Raw genomic sequence first — 21345 nt, 5'->3', positions numbered from 1 at the left:
TTATAATACAACTGAAAAAATAGAATACTGTGCAACTGTTGAAAGATCAAGGTGGATATAGATGTTCTGATATGGAGAGATGTTCAAATATATTGTTAGGTGACAGGTGCCATTTGCAGAACACGTATAGTGAGATCTCCTTTGTAAATTAAAAATAATATGCAGAAAAAATTTGTAATAGTGATTACCTGTGGGGAGTTGGGTCAGGAAGATTTGCACTTTTAATTTTATATCCTCCCATGCTACTGCTTGAATTAGCTTTTATCACCACCATGTACTACTATTTTATATATTTTTTACCTGGTAACTTTAAAATTACCCAGTTGGGGCCCAGGCATTGAACTGGCTTGCTAAACCACCTCAGGTAATTACACTGCGTGCTGCTGTTAGGAAGGCCTGCTCCAGAGGCTCGGAAACAGTTTACTATTTGTCATTTGAGATCACTTCGTCTAATAGTTTAAAAATTGGAAATACTTTGCATTATTTTTCTAAGTCAAATATTGGGGTATTCCTCATTACACCTTTTTTTTTTTTACCTGAAAATATACATAATGCATATCAAGCAGTTAACAAAGGCCCTGTAATGCTCAGTATTTAGCAGTAGAAAGTAATGAAGAAAGCTGTTTATGGATGCCCCTGTTCTGAGTTAAGGTTCAGGTTTTTTTAGGTAACATTTTATCTAATTGTTCCTCTGTTTTTTCAGAGTTCTTTTTTTGACTGGTATAATTGGTTCAGACTATTTATAGAAGATGGAACAATAGATCTGGGAAATATTTTAAGTGTCTCATTTTGCACAGAATTTCTTATCTCAGGTTTTTATTTGCTTTCACTTGCTTTAATTTTGTTAAACCAGGTTTCTTTCTCTTTCTTTTACCTACCAAGACACTCCTGTTTGATTCGAATGCTGCATCTGAAATGTAAATAAGTCTTGGAATAAGCACACCAAGTCAAGTGCAGTTTCAAGTTTCGTTTCTATATGAGGAAAGAGCATGGGTACTGCTTTCCATGGGTGTTTTCACTGATAAGCCAGCCTCTCCTAAAGGGCCACTGTGGCTTTTGGAATCAGCGCCTTGTAATTACTGTTAAGTGACGCTTAGCCCTACATTGCAGCTGCAGTGTTGTTAATATTTCTAAACGGCCAGTGGAGGCTTTTCTTTTCTTATGTCAATTCTTATATTGCAGAGATTTTTCTTTTTCTTTATATTCCTTTCAAATCCAGAGATAATTTGAGTAGCAAAGTATAACAGTTAATTTTTGACACATCATTTATCTTTGCAAAAATATTTCTTTTTATTTTTTTTATTTTTTTTATTTTTTTCCTTTTTCTCCCCAAAGCCCGCTGGTACATAGTTGTATATTCTTCGTTCTGGGTCCTTCTAGTTGTGGCATGTGAGACCCCGCCTCAGCGTGGCTTGATGAGCAGTGCCATGTCTGCGCCCAGGATTCAGACTGACAAAACACTGGGACGCCTGCAGCGGAGCGTGTGAACTTAACCACTCGGCCACGGGGCCAGCCCCACAAAAATATTTCTTTATTGTTATGTACTTGGAAAGCAAAAAGTCTAGTGCTTTTATGATTCCATCTCATAGCTCTGGGTCCAGATTTCTTAAGTAAATTGATTTCTTGTTTCCATGAGCTATTTTCTGATGTGTAATAAACAGCTTACTGACAGGTTCCAGAAATTCCTGTCATTTGGCTAACGAAAACAGTATTGTTATGACAGGTTGATTTTTTTTTTTTAAGATTTTATTTTTCCTTTTTCTCCCCAAAGCCCCCCAGTCCATAGTTGTGTATTTTTAGTTGTGGATCCTTCTAGTTGTGGCATGTGGGATGCCGCCTCAGCATGGCTTGATGAGCAGTGCCATGTCCATGCCCAGGATTTGAACTGGCCAAACCCTGGGCCGCCAAAGCTGAGCATGCAAACTTAACCACTCGGCCATGGGGCTGGCCCCTGATTTTTTTTTAATAAGCAAATATTATTTGTTGTCGTTCATTACAGCATTATTTATAGTAGCAAGAGATTGATGTGGTTAGATTGTGGTATATCCATAAAGTGAAATACTATGTAGATATTTAAAAAAATAATTACAAAGCTCTTCATATAAACATGTGGCATGATCTCCAAAATACGTTAAGTACAAAAAGCAGGTGCAAAACAGTGTATGCTACCATTTATCTAAAAAACAAAAGGCTGTTGTGAAAAGAGAATAAATGTACATATCTGCGTATGTATGCATGGAGTATCTTTGTAAAGACACCCAGGAAACTAGTAATACTGGTTGCCTGCAGAGAAGGGTAAGAGACACTGTATACCCTTTTGTAGCTTTTAAATTTTGAACCAAGTAAGTGTATTACTTATTTTTTTTAATAACAAAAGTAAATAAAAATTAAAACAAATATAGAATTGATGGCTAGACCAGGTCATGGTTTCTTGCAAAGAGTCCTGACCCTTAAAATTACTTTCAAAGAATACTGTTGAAGATTTTGTTTTGTTAATGTTGTATTATTGATACCAGTTAGAACTTGTGTCAGTGTAATCCTATGACTTAGGTCCGTTATTCCTTCATTATAAAAATAATTGTTTTAGGGGCTATATCTTAAAATTTGTCATGAAATAAAGAACTTGAGTCAGCTGATTTAACCTTTGGAAATTATATATTTGGCTATTTAGATTCTCCTGTTAAGTATTTAATTTAAAAATAATGATTTGGAGGAATATTGCCTGGTGTTAGGAGCATAAACAGCTGCAAGTTCCAGTTCTGCCACTTACTAGCTTGCAACTTTGGGCGAGTAAGCCCAGTTTCCTCAGCTTTTTGATGAAGATAGTAATAGTACCTACTTCATAGAGTTTCTGTGAGGATTAAATAAGGTAATTTTGGTTAAAACTTATGTAGTACCTATGGTGTGCCAGAGATTATTCAAAGCATTTGTGTGTGTGAATTCCTTTAATCCTCACAGCAACCTTGTAATATAGGTAAGTATTATTATTATGCCCATTTTATAGATGAAGAAAGCAAGGCACAGAGAGTTAAGTAATTTGTTCAAAGTACCATAGCTAGTAAGTGATAGAGCCAGGGTTCAAATCCAGGCAGTCAGGTTCCAGACTCTATTCTCTTGACCACCATGCTGTGTTGAACACTTAGCTCACTGATGGCACGGGCACGTTGTGAGCCTTCAACAAATTTCAATAATAAAGGTAGTATAGTAATAATATTACTATACAAATACTATATGTCCATCATAGAAAATACAGCTAAACTAACTTAAAGAAGAATATAGATATTATCTTCAATTTTACACCTCATAAAATAAAAATGTTGGTATTTACGTATGTATCCATATACTTTAAGAAAATGAAAATGGTAACGTTTTGTAATCTGTTTTGGTCATGTGTTAATATAACATGAACTTCTTTCTGCTTAATTTGGTTTGTGACCTCCTGTTCTAATTTACAAAATGCGTTAAGACACTGTATTACATACCATCTTTCTCAAGACTTGGCATCCTCTTAGAATTAGGCTAAGGAATTCTTTTGAGTCATTCTTAGTGTTGTAAGGCATTTTATTGATTTAAAAATGAGGTTTTAGACCGTGAATTAATAAGTAATTCAAATCCCTGCCCCTATGCAAGCTGAGGACTTTTACAAAGGAATTCTTTATTGATATTGGCCACAGAGAGAACTCAGGCTCCAAGGGTTTTCAGGAGAAAGAGTCAATCACTGTTCACAAATGAAAGGATTTTTTTGTTAAATTTTTTTCCTCCAACAGACTTTATGGCCAGTGATAGATCTACTTTTGAAATACCCCAAATTTATAGTGTTAAAATACAAAGCAGAATATAAGGATGTAATTGTAAGGAGATACAAAGATGCGTAAGACATGTCTCTTGTTAATTTGGATGTCATCATAGAGTTAGCATATGTTGTGAGAGAGATGATCTTAACTGCTGTCATGGTAGTACAAAATGCTCTAAAGTTTCTAAAGGAAGCCACAGACTCCCTTAATGCCCTCTGACCCTGGTCACCCAGTGTTGGTGATAAAGAGAGAAGCTTCACTTTCAGGGATGGAGAGCCTCATAACCACAAGTGTGGTCCACTGGTTTACGCCTTCCCCTTAGGCATCTTTCTCCAGTTGTTCCTGCCACTTGTGTCCTGCAATCTGGCCCAAGTCTGGACTCATTACCCTTCACTTTATTCCCCCAAAGCCTTGCCAACACCAGGCTCTGATACTTAAATATGTCTTTTCTAAAAGCTTGGCGATTTCAAGGAGGAAATAAACAGAAAAAATTACCAACTAAATAATCTCACTCGCTTGCTATAGCTTTGTTCTCTAGGTCCTGTAGGCTCTGTCTCATCTCCAAAGAAACTTGGAAGAGAAGGAGCTCACAGTTCTTTAGGGCGGCCTACTTGTATGACTTCTGGCCTTTCTGCCAACGTACGTCTCCAAGCACAGCTTGACTTTTTGAAAGCTGAGGAAGAAGATATTCTCTTTCTCTTTAAACTAAAGCCTTCTTCCACTTTTGCACTTATTATTTCATGACCTATTCTTTCTCAGTAACTGTGGAGACCTCACCCTCTGCCCACTGGAGTATTTCCTTGTTCTGTAGCCCCAGCGTGACAACCACATCAAAATACAATTCATTAAGATGAACATTTTTACCTAAAATAGAACCAGGACATAATTTGCTTAAAGACCTTAAAATTACCAGCAAAAAGATTGTTGACGACTCTTAAAACTCTGGTTTCCATTTATATATCTTCAACACCAACAAGGGGTCTTTTTAGACCCAACAAAATATTCAGACTCACAAGACTACCATGGGCCATGCTTGGCATCCAATCCCTTTTCAGTGGAGTCGTCTTCATAGGAGTGCGTACAGCAGTTCAGAGGTTTTCTGCCTCTTACCTCCCTTTCTTCCCAACCTCTCCAAGTCACAGCTATGGTGCAAGGAGACAATATCCACACTGGGCACATTAGGAGCCACGCTGGCTTAGAAGCCTCGTGCATTACCAGTGTTCATGTCTCTTGTAAAAGGTTCATTGGCATAGTTTCTATAGTCCCACAAAGGGCATACCTTATGAGTCACCACACTCAGAGAAGCCGAAAGCTATAGTTTCCCACCAGAGATTTGGGTAATTTTTACTAAAAGCAATGTTGCCTAATAGCACAGCTGACATTGACTTTATCAGGCTTCTAGCAACAGAGCTAGAAAGTTAATCCAAGGTCACCTTTGTCTTTCAAGAAGGAGAGAGGTTTTGTTTACCCTTTCTCCACAGCTTTTCAAAAATGTCTTTACAAAGATGATTGTGTTTTCAGGTTTGCCTGAAATAAATGACTTTGAAATAGCTCATAATCTTCTGACCTATGTCTTTTTTCATATATGATAAATGTTAGCTTTTCTTCCTTTGACTATTTTTCCTTTTTTAATAGGTCGAATCAAATATTCTGAACAGGTGTATGATGCGTGTATGGATACATTTGACTGTCTTCCTCTTGCTGCCCTCTTAAACCAGCAGTTTCTGTGTGTCCATGGAGGGATGTCACCTGAAATCACTAGTTTAGATGACATTAGGAAAGTAAGTACTCTTTCATTAGTCTCATGAGGTTTACATATTTTTAAAAATTTTGTTCTTTATTGCAGTCAATTAATATGTCTTCATTGCTGAAAAATTTTAAGTACTACAGATAATCAAAAGCAAGAAAATGGAAATTACCTGTGATTTCATTATTGGGAGATAACTACTGTTAACGTTTTGCTATATGTCTTCCAGAAAATTTCTGTAATTTTTAGTGAAATCTGTGCTTTTACCAACTAGAAACATAGCATTTTTTGAGTATAGCCCTGAAACTTTAAATTATGTAGCAATGTGGAAGGAAGGAAACCAGGGTTCTAATCCCTGTCTTGCCATTGATTGTGTAACCTTGACCAAATCACTTCACCTCTTAGTCACATTTTCTTCTCTGTGAAATGAGGAAGTTGAAATGGTCTGTGGACTCTTCCAGCTCTGAAATTCATTGCCTTTGACATTTTAGATAATAGAGTTTAATTGCTACGCTTGCCTGACTTGGTAATTATTATTTCCAGGATTCTGTATCTCATGATTGAAAAAAGAGGATCAGACATTTTTTACACTCGTTTTGTTCTATATTACCGTCTTCTCTCCTCTACCTTTGCATTATCTTACCTGTCTCATACAAGTACAGAAACTAAAGTTTTTTCTGTTTATAAGACTTTTCTCAGAATTAAGGTTACTCTCCTCAGGGTGAGAGGGTGTGCCTATGTACGCTGCCTTTTCTGCTGCCTGATAGTCTTTTAAATAACCAGCATTTCTCTTTTACATAGTATGTCTTGAATTTTACATTTCTTAATCAATTATATTAATAAAAAGCTCCCCTTTCACTTAACAGAAGTCCTCTTCTTGACACTCGGCTTTTCTGGTTACTTGTTTTCTCTTGGCTTTTATGCTTTTAACCAAAGCAGCAGTAACTGCAGGCTTAAATTAGTAACTGATATGGAAATACCTCCACTGCACAGAATGGAAAGGATGAAAGCCCTTTACAAAATAGAACTACCATTCTTTAAAATAAAGAAATCTCCATTGGAATGAGGTAGACAATAAACAGAGCCATTGTACACCCCTTCCTGTTCTCATGGTAACACTGGCTTACCTGGGCAATTGAAATGAACTTTACATGGCCTTTCCAGGGGGCCAGCCCGGTGGCGCAGTGGTTAAGTTCCCACGTTCCACTTCGACAGCCCGGGGTTCGCCCTTTCGGATCCCGGGTGCGGACATGGCACCACTCAGCAAGCCATGCTGTGGCAGGTGTCCCACATATAAGGTAGAGGAAGATGAGCACCGATGTTAGCTCAGGGCCAGTCTTCCTCAGCAAAAAGAGGAGGATTGGCAGCGGATGTTAGCTCAGGGCTAATCTTCCTCAAACAAACAAACAAACATAATCTTTCTAAATAGTAGTGTATCTCTATAGTGGTTGATTTCACATTCAAATTAAATGAGTGTGCCACTTTAAGATTAGGATGTGAGGGAGTCCTTTTCTACAGTATGGTTAGATGACACAGATATTTATAAAAGTCTATTACAGAAAATAAAAATTCTTTATCTAAATTTGTTAATATTCATTTTCTTGCAGGAATATCCTCCAGAGGCTTACCATCTCTCCTCGTATGCTCTTGTGGGTGGAAGAGTTTTTGACCCATACCAGTTTCCAAAAGCTCCTTTGCTTTCATGATTTTTCTTCTTTTTGCTTTTGTGTGTTTTAGTTAGACAGGTTTAAGGAGCCTCCAGCCTTTGGGCCAGTGTGTGACCTTCTTTGGTCTGATCCCTCAGAGGATTACGGCAATGAGAAGACCTTGGAGCACTATACCCACAACACTGTCCGAGGGTGCTCGTATTTTTACAGGTAAGCCCGTCCTCAGAGTTAATAAATTAGGAAATTGTAATATATATTAAGTTATTTTTAAGGATTTTACATCTTGAATTTGTGTAATTTTTTGATACTCTTGTTTGTTTCTATTTGATTAGATATTATGCCCTAATAAGTGTAGTATACTGAACACGATTGAACAGAACATCTTGCAGTGCTTCAATGTGGTCTTACTCTAAATGATCTAGATTATTTGTTCCCACACATCATCTATAGACTGTTTTAAAAATAAAGATTTCCTGGGGCCAGTCCTGTGGCTGAGTGGTTAAGTTCACACACTCCGCTTCAGCAGCCCAGGGTTCGCCAGTTCCGATCCTCGGCACAGACCTGACACCGCTCATCAAGCCATGCTGAGGTGGCATCCCACGTACAGGAATTAGAAGAACCTGCAACTAGGATATACAACTACGTACGGAGGCTTGGGGAGAAAAAAAAAAAAAAGAGGAAGATTGGCAACAGATGTTAGCTGAGGGCCAATCTTCCTCAAAAGAAAAAGATTTCTTGAGCCAGCCCTGATGGTCTAGTGGTTAAAGTTCAGTGCTCACCACTTTGGCGGCCTGGGTTCACTTCCTGGTCTCAGAACCACACCACCTGTCTGTCAGTGGCCATGCTGTGGTGGTGGCTCACATAGAAGAACTGGAACGACTTACAACTAGGATATACAGCCATGCACTGGGGCTTGGGGAGGAAAACAATTTTTTTTGGCTCTTCTACCAGAGATTCTGATTCAGTAGGTCTGAGAGAGGGGAATCCTGTTACTTTTTAAAAAGTTCTGCCGCTTGTGGAACCACTGGTATATACAAAGATATAAAAAGAACAGGACCTTGTGAACTAAGCCCAGGACATTTCCTGGGAGTTGGCTGTTGTCTTAAATCTCATATGGAAGCTTTCACGGGGCTTTGCACTCAAAAATAGGGAGATATAAGAAAGTTTGAAGTCAAAATTTTTTTAATCCAAATATTTTATTGTGACAAATAATACATGTATTTAGTCCCCTAAAAATCTTTGTTAATTGCCTAAGATAAGGCATTCCTTAAATGACATTCATATACAAAAGTAAGAGGCCTCAATTTTCTGTAGTTTTAACACCTTCTTAGCAACCTTTTTTCATTCCTTTCTGCCAATTTTAGCAGTGACTAATATGATGAACTCTTTTAAATTTTATTTCTTCTTACATTGCTTAAAATAAAGAGCATAATACTTCTTTACTGTTAGCACAGTTTCTGTGGAGGTCAACCTGGCGGTGTCTCTTAGTCATAAGTGCCCATGGCCTTTGCTCCAGAGGTTCTACTCTAAAACACTCCTGTAGCTGTATTAGATCTTCGTTATTCATGAATTCTCATTCGCAAATATGCCCAGTTGCTAAGATTTATTTGTAACCCCAACATCAATACTCATAGCGCTCTCATGGTCGTTTGCAAACGTGCATACAGGCAGAGTGATGAAAACTTTGAGTCACTGCATGTGTTCCCAGCTGAGGCTGAACAATGAGTTGCTCTGACTTCTTGTTTCAGATCTCATACTGTAAGCATATCTCATACTGTAAGTATTTTTTTGTGTGGTCTATTTAGTGCAACATTTTTCACATTTTTTGTTGGTGATTTCTCTGTTTAAAATGCCCCCAAGCATAGTGCTGAAGTGCTGTCTAGTGTTCGTACATGCAGGAAGACTGTGATGTGCCTTACAGAGCAAATACGTGTGTGCTATATAAACTTCATTTCAGAGCGAGTTAAGGCATTGTTGGCTATGAGTTCCATGTTAATGAATCAACAATATATATTAAATAATTTGTCTTTACTCAGAAACACACATAAAACAAAGTTATGTGTTGATCAGTTGATGAAAAAGTTGTGACCAGAGAGGCTCAGAGGACCTTGACCTTGTGTTTCCCTGGGAGCACTGGTTCAGCATTCACTAGTTCAGTGTCTGTGGCAGCTTCGTAGAGCATAGCTATCGCAAATAACTAGAATCCACTATACTTGCCAGTGTATAAAATGTATGTAACAATGTTATCCATTGCTACATTATTTATGATAAAAGATTTAAAACAACCTAAACGTTCAGTAGAAGACTAATTAAAGAAATTATGGTACACCTAGACAGTGGAATGTAGCAGACAATGCAATGAGGCTGTTTTTAAAAATGAAGAAAAGAAAATAAAGTCTTTATATACTGATATGCAATAATCACTAATGTGAAGTGAAAAAAAAGACGTAGTACAGACCTATGTACCATCTCATAACATTCCTGCAAGTGGGGGGGCATGTGCATGTGTGTATGTATGATTGCTTGAAATTGAATAAAACATCTCTGAAATGGTGCTCGAAGAAACCAGCAACATTGGTTGCTTCCAGGGTAGCTGGAAGATATAGGTAGAAAGGTGAGAGGCCTTTCACTGTATGCTCTTTCGTGTCTTTCAATTTTATACCCTGTGAATATACACCCTCTTTTAAAAATTTTTTTTTTCTGATGAGCGTAATAAAGAGATTTAAACATAAACTAAATAATTAACATTTGGATAATTTCGTATTCTCCAGTTCTTCTTTTCAGGTATTTGTCATTCAGAAAGATAATAGTACTAAACAAATATGTTAGGAATAGATGCAAATATCGTACTTTTCGTTAGAATAATGCTGGGTATAATATTTGCATTTACTCTTGAAATATTCCTGCATAATATCATCTTGGTGTTGATATTTCCTGTGAAGATGTAAGTAGGTTCTTCAGTTTTTCCAACAATTTGACAATTTGAAGATTGTGTGTTCAGTTTCTAGCACCTACTATACAAACACACACATTACTGAGGTACTTTTTTTATATCAACATACCAAGAAAAGTTTTGGTGTTGTGTTATTATTGTACAGGTAAGACCAAAAAAATTAAAAGGTGAGGGAGCTCTGTTTCTGTGCTAGGGTTGTCTGTTATCTGCATATTTGATCTGGAATGAGATATATTAGTGAAATGGAAGAACCGAGTAATGACTGCTAAGCTATTAATAAAAGTTCAGTTCTATGTAAAACTTATAATTTTGAAACAAAATCAATTCATATTATCCTGACTTTTCCCTTTCCTCCTATTAAAACAACAGTTTTTTAAATTCTGGGTTTATGTTTTCTAATTTTCTTTTTCAGTTACCCTGCAGTTTGTGAATTTTTGCAGAACAATAATTTGTTATCAATAATCAGAGCCCATGAAGCCCAAGATGCCGGGTAAGTTATATTAAAACTGTACCAAATATCACTGCAGAATTTTTGCCTTTGATATGAAGACAGATGGGCTGTCATCTCTCTTCCAGGTATCGAATGTACAGGAAGAGCCAAACAACAGGCTTTCCATCACTCATTACAATTTTCTCTGCCCCCAATTACCTAGATGTCTATAACAATAAAGGTAAAGGAGTCCAGTGATACTTGAGTTTGGATTTGTGAGTAAATGCGAGCTCTAGTTTAATTGTATGTATATGTGTTTTTAAATATGTATGAGTTTTAAATAAGAAAAAAAAGAGGTCTTAATTGAAACAAAGGCTGAAAAACTTAGAATTTAAGCTACTGCTTGGTTTTCATCTCCTAAGGATTATTGGGCTCTTTCTGAGTGTAAATAGTAATCACAATAGGTCTGACTGATACTACTGAATTAAAATATAAGAAGAATAAATTACTGCAGGGTCAAGTTAGAACAGTCAGCGTAAGTTATTGGTTTTGCTGAATTTAATTATTCATAAGAGTACCTCAATAAAATGTCACCTTCTGGTATTTTAATGTTTGTGAATTATTAAGCTGGTTTTGCTCTTCTTAAGGAATGGTACAGGGAGAATGAATACTGTACAAAAAGTCAGAAAAATCTTCATTTTAGTCCAAGCCCTGCCAGAAACTAATAGTGTGACTTAGGTAAGTCACACAATCTTTCGAAACCTCAGTGTCTCATATAAAAAAAGAAGACTGAATGTACACATGCCTTTTGATCCAGACATTCTACTTCTAAGACTTTATTCTATTAAAGTCTTTTTTTTTAATTTAATTTTTAGGATTCATAGTTCGTAAGTTTTGTATCAGAGCAGTGGTCCACCTAAATACTTCATGCCTCTGTAACTATTTTGTTGTTATAAAGTATGACTATACGATAATGGAAGTTTTAAACAAACATGCCAGAACATATGTACCCCAGTGAGTGTTGTCCCTTCAAAGCAGTTACCTTGGGAGGCTATACACTTAGTCCAGCAATGCTGCCCTTGTTCAAAACATTTTTGGAACTCCTCTTTTGGCATTGCCTTCAGAGTCTGCGACACATTCTTTTGGTTATCCTCAATGATGGGAAATCTGCGTCCTTTGAGGGTGGATTTGATTTTTGAAACAGCCAAAAGTCATTCGGAGTCAAGACTAATGAATAAGGTGAGTGATAAGCTAGATGATACCATTTGGGGTCAGAAACAAGGTGTGATTATAAGGTAATGAGACTGATTTTTCTTGTGTTGCTATAAAATAGCTCTGGACCTAATTCTAAAAGAGGAGTTCCAAAAATGTTTTGAGTAATGGCAGCATCTTTGCATTAAATATATGGTAAGGCAGCAGGGTGTATGGAAAATGGCACTAAGCTAGGAGTCAGAAATCCTAGTCTATTCTTGCTTCACTTTTTAAATTCAGTTAACAAGATACTTTACTTCACTAACAATATACTTCACTTCTCTGAGCCTCAGTTTATCTTTAAAATACTGTCTTATAGGATTGTTGAAGTTAAGTTGGAATAATAAAAATGAATATTGAAAGCATTGGTCAAACTATAAATTGCTACAATACTGTATAACATCTTACTGTTATTGTACCTGGTGTGATTACATCAGAGGACCACACTCATCTGATATATAAGGTCTGGTATGTTTGTAGTTGGTGGTTTCTTAGTCTCATTACTTTATAGTCATACCTTGTATATGCAGCTGGGGGAGAGAAGTTTAAAAGAGGTCCACAATATGCATACTATTTAGTCTATTTACAAGTAACCTATGGAATGGCACATCTCATGTAAATCTGATTTGGATCAGTCATCTCAGTGTGTCCTTCAGTGACTTGCTGTCCATTTTTAAAGAGCATTTCTTTGACTTAAGTTATCTTGAAGCCTTCTGTTTCCTTTTGACTTCTTGTCATTCTTTTCTGAGTCTTAGCTATCCTACAATCCTCTGCTTCTCCCTAACTGCATTCTTTCTTATTTCCTTTTTCCTTATATTTCCAAAATACATGAGACTTAGTTCTGGTCTTGTTTCCTCCCTGATGAATGGAATGTGCTGCTCGTCTTAAACTTCTCAAGGATGCAGTGGCTCTAGTCCTCATGCTTGAGATGAAGACTTTCTCTTCTCACTTCTTTTTTCACCTCACTGTTACGAATAGCTATTGATTGCTCTTGATTGCTTGGTGGATTTATCAGCATGCTAAGCTGGAAGATGTCACCTAAATCAGCAGTCATTTTACTAACTAACTGCCAGCTCACTTTTTGCCCCATTCTAGTCTGGTTTTGTTCTTGATTATTCCTTTAGTAAACTTTAAAGTCATAGTCCATTCTACCTGAGTTTTCTGTCAGCTTTGACGTAATTGGTAACTTTATCTTGAAACAATCTTATTTTCCTTGGTTGCTTCTTAAGCTTTTTTTTTTTAGGAAAAAGGCAGAAAATGTGGCACTGAAACAATCTCTGGTGGTCCTCAGTTACTCCCCATACAAGTACCTCTTTTCTTGAAAAAGGCAACTCTTTGCTCCTTTCCTTCTTCTCTTTCTTCTACTGTTGCTTTTCTTTCTTTCATGTTTTTTGACTTATTGATACCAACAGGTATTTCTTGGTTCCACTGGTTATATGAAAGACCCTTAAGTCAGGATTTTTAAAGATTTCTATTCCTCTTTTTTTTTTGTGGCCGCTGGTAACACACCCCAAAGCAGTTTTGAAGTTCTCGTTTCTAATGATCCACTGTTGAGACCCACCTCCTGCCTCTTTTTTCCTGTGTAGATTGAGGGAATTGTTCAATAATTATATATTTATCTAACCTAAATAAAATATACATATATGAAAATAATGTACATTGTGGCCAGTGTTTAGTTTTTAAGTGCTGGAGATCCTATTTTCATTATAATTGATGGTGTACATTTTAGACATTCAGTAACTTAAATTTTGAGAACACTAGGCAATCCTATATTAAGCAAAGAAACAGCAACCAGAAGATGACTTATATTTGTCATGTCTAGAGAAGTGTTATACCCTATTTTATTTATGATCACAGTGAGAATAATTAAGAGAGTAATGCAAACAACATTGCATTGCTGCTGTTGAAGACTAAGGAATTGGATTTGAATCTTTTAAAATATAAAGAAAATCAGTTTAGTACCAAAGTATGTGTGCAAATTTATGAACTGATTGGTATTAAACATTTATAGAGTGCTAGCAAGGTACTGACTGTGTGTAGGAGAGATGGGCATGTTTTAATCCACTCTATTGTATGCAGAGATGATTTAATCTACTTTTGAACCTTGTTGTAAATTGCTCTGTTTAACCATCTGTACCCCCACTGTGAATCAGTGACTGCTATGTTATAAACTCTATAAAATCTGTGGTTCTGGCTAATGACTAGCAAAACAGGCTGTGTCCATTTAGTGAGAAATCTTTGCCCTCAAAGGAGAGTTGTGATTGTAACCATTTGGCATATAAAGGGAAATTATGACAAAGTTTTTCTCATGTGGAACCTGAGATTTCTGTAGATAGTTGCTGTGTGGTGACCCTTTGAAGTTTCAGAGCTCAGTTTCTTTTGTGCTTTTATTATGTTTATTATATTTTATTATTTTATTATATTATACCTCTTCAGGTAACTTTGTCACTTGGGATAATTCTTAAAAGAATGAACTGTATAAAATGCTTTAAGATTTCCATCTGCCCTTAAATACCAAGTCCTGAATTTACAAGTGCAAAGGAAGTTGGTGAATTGTGTGTAGTAGGCGCATAACTGTACAAAGCGTCCCGGCAGCCTTGTCACCTTCCTCTATGCAGAATGTCCTGCCTTTTCCTTTTTAGCTGCTGTGTTAAAATATGAGAACAACGTCATGAACATCCGGCAGTTCAACTGTTCTCCTCACCCCTACTGGCTTCCGAACTTCATGGATGTTTTCACGTGGTCTTTGCCTTTTGTTGGGGAGAAAGGTAAGAGAACTAAAGCATCTGGACCATCACTTGTCTTAACTAGTGACTGAGCACACTTTTATATCTGCATGAGCCTCAGATGGCTCAGAAGTGTTTTTCTTAAAGTTATCAGAAATGTTTTCTGGGACTGGCCTGGTGGTGTAGTGGTTAAGTTCGTGCGCTTCGCTTTGGTGGCCTGGGGTTTGTGGCTTCGGATCCCAGGCGCAGACCTGTACACCGCTCATCAAGCCATGCCATGCTGGCATCCCATATACAAAACAGAGGAAGAGTGGCATGGATATTAGCTCAGGGACAATCTTCCTCACCAAAAAAAGGAAAGAAATGTTTTCTAATTTGCTTTGTTCTCTACAAAGATTTTTAAATGGCACTTAATTGGTTTTTAAATTATAATTCTAATCGATTATGCTTTTCTTATTCTGTATATCAGTTTAAATTAACTGTCCTACTGTGAGCAAGATGCTAAAATGACATGTCACTACGTCATTCCTTCAGAGATTTCTTCAGCGATAAGGAGATTTAAATAGGAAGTATTGTCCTTAGAATTTTACTTGTGCTCCTATACAAATAAGCTATGCAAATATAAAATAACCCTGTTGGACATAGGCCTGGTGGCTTAACTTCTTTGTAAAGTGGGACAAAATCTTTTCATATGCATATCAGTGAGGAAAAGGCTCTGGACAGCAGCCTGATGAAATCAAGTAATTATGCAGTAGACTATTCAAATACTCCAGACTTTTACTGGAGCAAGTAATCTCCCCAAATGCTATATAAACCTGAAGGTCTACATTTAATGCTACTCTTTTAAAGCTACTCTTCCCCCCCCCCCCCCCCCAACAAAGCCAGGATTCCATTATTGGTATTCTTCAATAATATTTTTTCAAATGAATGTTTCTTTAATGTGACCCTGAGACACAATTCTATCTCTTTGGATGTTTTTGGAGAAGTTATAAGAAATAGGCATTAGAATGAAGGGGACAGAGAAATATCTTCCAAAATTGTAAAGCTACTCTTAATAGAATAATGACAAATCATTTTTGTCTATGTTTATTTAACATGTATGTTTATTTAGATAACCACATCATTTTAGAGAAAGGACCTTATTAATTATATAAATTTTTGGTTATTTTGTCCTATCATGTAGTCACAGAGATGCTGGTTAACATTCTCAACATATGCTCTGATGATGAATTGATTTCCGATGATGAAATTGAAGGTAAACTTGCCTTTTCCTCATTTGAACTAGAAACAAAGAAGTTTTGCTTTTGGTTTTAGTTTGTTTAAAATAATTTCTTTTTGTTATTAAAAAAGAATTTTGTTCATTGTAGAAAAATAAAATTTGAAAAATACAGGAAAGTATAAATAAGAAAAAAAAGTTACCCATAATCCTACCGTCTCATAGATATCCACTCTTAACATCTTGGTGTATATGCTGTGTTAGCCATCTTTTATATTTGCATACATTTTTTCCTCTCTCTTTTCTTTTCAGCAAAAATGAGGTCATGTGATAGTATCATGACCATTTACTGTTTTTTTGTTGAATAATTCTTAATGGTTACATAGTTGTCCATGTTGATCATTCTTTGTTTTAACCAATACCCTGCTGTTGGATTTTGGAATGTTTCCAACTTTTTCCTTTTAAAACCCCACAGTTTTGAAAATTCTTATAGAAAAATCTTTGTTCAACAACCAATATTTATTACATGCCTGATGTGTGCCAGGTACTGTTTAGGTCCTTGCTCTCAATAAGCTTATATTCTAGTAGAGGGAAGACAAACAATAAATAAATATGTCAGATTTTGATATATAGTGTGAAAGAAAGAAAGGCAGTTTTAGGAAATTAAGAATAACATTTTCTTGATTATTTCCATAGGATAAATTTCTAGAAATTGAATATCTGTGTCAATTAGTACTTACAATTTTAAATTGGATACTGATAACCTCTAGAAAGGCTGTACCAGTTTACATTTTGTGTGTGTGATGCACAGTTCACAGTGCTCTCCCCAATACTCTTTATAGTGTGCTGTTTTTTAAATTTTAATTTGCATTTTTCTGATGACTAATGAACATTTTTCTTATGTTTATTGACCACGTTTATTTCTCTTGACAATTGTGAATTGTCAGTTCATGCCTTTTGCCCATTTTTCTACTGGGTTATGTGCATCTTTCTTTGGCTTTCTTCTTATTGGCCTGTGAAAGATATTCATATAGTATCATTTTGTTGTATGTGTGGCCAAGTATTTTCTTTCTAGTGTGTTGTAGGAGGTTTGATTTTAAAGGTAGGTCCTAATTTATCTGAGAATGCAGAAGACACTGGAAAGATGGTGGCACCATCTTACACTTCAGATTCCACTGAAGGTGCAGAGCAGGTGGAGCAGAGCTTGTGAGTGAATAAAGTAGAGCTATTGGTGCTCATGGAAAATCTGTTAAATAGTCTACATGCAAAATTAAATGGATAAAATTTTCTCATTCGTATTTTTTACAAGGTATGTGGACATAAGCTAATATATGGTTCTTAAATTTTTTTCTGAAAGGAAATTAAGAATAACCTTTTAGGGGCCCGCCCAGTGGCGTAGTGGCTAAGTTCACATACTCTGCTTTGGTGGCTTGGGGTTCACAGGTTTGGATCCCGGGCATGGACCTGCATACTATTCATCAAGCCATGCTGTGGTGGTGTCTCACATACAAAATAGAGGAAGATTTGGCACAGATGTTAGCTCAGGCACAATCTTCGTCACACACAAAAAAAGAATAACCTTTTAGGTTAAGATGATGAATTGAACACACTTGTAATTCCATTCCTTCCTGAAACCACACGAAAACCACAGTACAATTTTGGTTTTATTTAAGTGACATAAACTAAGAATTTCTGTTTTAGTCATGACAGACTAGATCACTTAAATCAACCCTTACTTTTACCTAAAAAAGCCAGACAAAATATTTTTAAAATTTGCTTTGAAGACATTCAGGAGGCTAACAAAGTAATAAAGAATTACCAAGTTGAGATCTGTAAAATGGCATAAATCCAGAGAGATAAGACCAACATTTGGGACTATTTCTCTCCTAAAGACATTCATGAATTTCGAAAGAGGGGGACTAAGAGGTTGAGCAGCCCTCCTGATAGAAGCTAAAACAGTTGAGGTTCATGGCTTTCCAAGTATGATGTGAGTGCTCGTAAGCTTCTGCTCATTAGTTTGGGACTCCCAGAAGTTGCATCACTGTAAGAGTAAGAGTGAGCCAGAAATAGAACAGCCTGGAAGAGACTACAGCCTACCTTCAATCATTTCAATCCATGAAATATAAATAAGGTCGTCCCAGGCACCTGGCAAAAGCAGACTTCTCCAGACTAAGATAACATCATGTAGGACCTTGAAATTACTACAGTCTTTCAAATATAATATGTGGCTCACAACCAAAAATAAATAAGCAGATGAGGAGACAACGACATGAATGAGAATCAACAGAAACAGCAAAGGATGAAACAGACCCCCAGTCCTCCAGACATTGGCTTTATCAGACCAAACTTTAAAATAACTATGCTTAAAAACAAAGCAATGCTTATTATGTTCAAGAACATAGAAGACTAGATTGAAAATTTTGGTAGAGAACTGTGAATTATAAAGGGGATGTAACAGAGTTGCCAAAGCACTAAAGGAAAATTCTAGGAATGAAAAATAAAATAAATTTAAAAACTTAACAGATGAATTAATAAAAGACTCAATAAAGTTGAACAGAGAACAAATGAACTAGAAGACAGGTCAGGTGAAACAATCTAGAATAAATCATGAGAAAAAGTAAAATACTGAAAAAAGCATAAGAGAAATAGAGGATACAGTGAATAGGCGTATCATCTGAATGTTTTGGAGTCCCAGGGAAGAGAGAGAGAATGGGGTAGAAGCAATATTTGAAGAGATAATGGATAAAATTTTCTAAAACTTATAAAACATTAACCCACAGATCGAAAAACCCCTGTAAACGAAAGCAGAATGAATACAAAGAAAATAACATAAGCAGCATGTCTTAGTAAAAGTGCTTCAGATGAAAGACAAAGAAAAAATTCCTAAAGCAGCCAGAGAAAGAGAGATTACTTTGAAAAGAGAACAATTAAACTGACAGTAGATTCTTTTTTTTTTTAAGATTTTATTTTTCCGGGCTGGCCCGGTGGCTCAGTGGTTAAGTTCACACATTCTGCTTCTCGGAGGCCCGGGGTTCGCCAGTTCAGATCCCGGGTGCAGGCATGGCACCACTTGGCAAAAGCCGTGCTATGGCATGCATCCCACATATAAAGTGGAGGAAGATGGGCATGAATGTTAGTTCAGGGCCGGTCTTCCTCTACAAAACGGATCGGCAGTAGTTAGCTCAGGGCTAATCTTCCTAAAAAAAAAATAATAATAATAAAATAAGATTTTATTTTTCCTTTTTCTCCCCAAAGCCCCCCGGTACATAGTTGTGTATTTTTAGCTGTGGGTCCTTCTAGTTCTGGCATGTGGGATGCCGCCTCAGCATGGTTTGATGAGCAGTGCCATGTCCGCACCCAGGATCTGAACCCATGAAACCCTGGGCTGCTGAAGCGGAAGACACAAACTTAACCACTTGGCCATGGGGCCAGCCCCCTGACAGTAAATTCTTAATGGAAGTAATGGAAGAAGGAAACAATGGAGTAACATATCCAAAGCTCTGAAAGGTAATAAATGGTAACCTAGAATCCTGTACCTAGCAGAAAAACCCTTCAAAAATGAAGAGGAAATAAGCATCTTTCAGATATTCCTCCCTTAAAAAACTTACTATGGAAATTACCAGGAGACTCTTAGTATTAAAGGAAATTCTAAAGAAATTTTTCAAGCAGAAGGAAAATACCAGATGAAAGGTTGGAGATTAGGAAGAAATAAAGAGTAAAAATAGTAGAAAATATGTGGGTAAATCAAATTAATGCAGACTTTTTAAAACAATAATAATGTTTTGTTGGATTTACAGACAGAATTAAAATATATGACAATAATAGTTGGCAGTGGAGTAAATAGAGTTAAAGTTTATGAGGGCTGTATATTACCTGGGAAGATGGGGAAAAGTACCTGTTAACATTATACTTTGATAAGTAGGAGATGCATGTTGTAATCTCTAGAGTAACCTGTAAGAAAAGAGGGTTTTTTTGTTGTTGTTTTAGTGTATAACTTTTAATTTATAGAAAAAGATAGAATGATAAAAAGTAAACCAGAAGAAGGCAAGAAAGGAGAAAAGGTACATAGAGCAGTGGAACAAATGGAATAAATTATAATGATAAATGTATGAGCAATTTCATTAAATGTAAACGGATAAAAGAAAACAGATAAAACGTTGTCAGCTAGGATTTTTTTGAAACTTCATAATGTTTTATAAGAGGCAGATATAAAGCATAAGGATACAGAAAGTTTGAAAGTAAAAGAAGAGGAATAACACATAATGCAAACACTAACTACAGAAAAGCTGTTGTAGATAGATGAAGGTTACATAAGGTAGACTCTAAAAAGTAAGATTTAACAATTTTAAGTTTATACATAATTAGTTACATGGCTTCATAGTATATAAAGCAAAATCTGACAGAAGTACAATGAGAAATAGAAATATCCATAATGATAGTGGGAGAATCCAACAAATATCTTTCAGTGATTGATGGAACAAGCAGACAAACAAAATTAGGAAAGTTGTAGAAAATTAGAACAACCACAATTAATGAACTTGACCTAATGGATATATAAAGAACACTGCATCCAACAAATGCCATATACACCTTCTTTCAAATACACATGAACTTTTATAAAAATTGACCACGTACTGGGCTAAAAGCAAGTTTCAGGTGTCAAAGGATTAAAATCATAATGACTATGTTCTCTGACCATATGCAGTTAAGATATAAATCAATAACAAGAATAAAATTAGAGGGGCTGGCCTGGTGGCGCAACAGTTAAGTGCGCATGTTCCGCTTTGGCAGCCTGGGGTTCACTGCTTCAGATCCAGGGTGTGGATGTGGCACCGCTTGGCAAGCCATGCTGTGGCGGACATCCCACATATAAAGTAGAGGAAGATGGGCTCGGATGTTAGCTCAGGGCCAGTCTTCCTCAGCAAAAAGAGGAGGATTGGCAGCAGATGTTAGCTCAGGGCTAATTTTCCTAAAAAAAAAAAAAAAAATAAGGAACTAGAATACCTCCATATTTTAGGAGATTTAGAAATATGCTTAATAACCCATGGGTCAAAAAACAAATCAAAATGAAAGTTTGAACATACTTTGAACTGAATAAAAATTCAAAGTAGTACATATTGGGGGGTGGCCCCGTGGCCGAGTGGTTAAGTTCACGCGCTCCACTGCAGGTTGCCCAGTGTTTCGTTGGTTCGAATCCTGGGTGTGGATATGGCACTGCTCGTCAAACCACGCTGAGACAGCATCCCACATGCCACAACTAGAGGGACCCACAACAAAGGATATGCAACCATGTGCTGGGGGGCTTTGGGGAGAAAAAGGGAAAGATAAAAAAAAAAAATTAAAAAAAAAGAAATCTGCTTTAAAAAAAAAAAAGTAGTACATATTAAAACTTGAGGGCAAAAGAACTGGAAAACGAGTGATAAAATTGCAGCATTAAGCCCTCACATATCAATGATCACTCTAAATGTAAATGGCTTGAATTCTCCAATCAAAAGACACAGAGTGATGAGATGGATTAAAGGATAAGACCCAGTAATATGCTGCCTCCAGGAAACCAGCTC

The 21345-nt window shown here is 36.4% G+C and overlaps 1 protein-coding gene across 6 annotated transcripts in view; it reads left to right on the top strand.

Moving 5' to 3' along the window:
• PPP3CC (protein phosphatase 3 catalytic subunit gamma) overlaps positions 1 to 21345 on the top strand; it is a 97738-nt gene that overhangs the window by 58652 nt on the left and 17741 nt on the right. For 5 of the 6 annotated variants that reach the window (XM_046657003.1, XM_046657000.1, XM_046657002.1 and 2 more), the window contains exons 5-10: positions 5430 to 5575; positions 7279 to 7418; positions 10574 to 10651; positions 10738 to 10832; positions 14485 to 14610; positions 15752 to 15823. In XM_046657003.1, the coding sequence (XP_046512959.1) occupies positions 5430 to 5575; positions 7279 to 7418; positions 10574 to 10651; positions 10738 to 10832; positions 14485 to 14610; positions 15752 to 15823 (657 nt within the window). The remainder of the gene's footprint in view (positions 1 to 5429; positions 5576 to 7278; positions 7419 to 10573; positions 10652 to 10737; positions 10833 to 14484; positions 14611 to 15751; positions 15824 to 21345) is intronic. The other variant, XM_046657004.1, reaches the window with a different exon arrangement.

The sequence above is a fragment of the Equus quagga genome, chromosome 3 (assembly GCF_021613505.1).
Source record: "Equus quagga isolate Etosha38 chromosome 3, UCLA_HA_Equagga_1.0, whole genome shotgun sequence".
In the NCBI taxonomy this organism is placed as follows: Eukaryota; Metazoa; Chordata; class Mammalia; order Perissodactyla; family Equidae; genus Equus; species Equus quagga.
The sequence above is the reverse complement of the archived record's forward strand: the minus strand, read 5'-3'. Positions and strand labels throughout refer to the sequence as shown.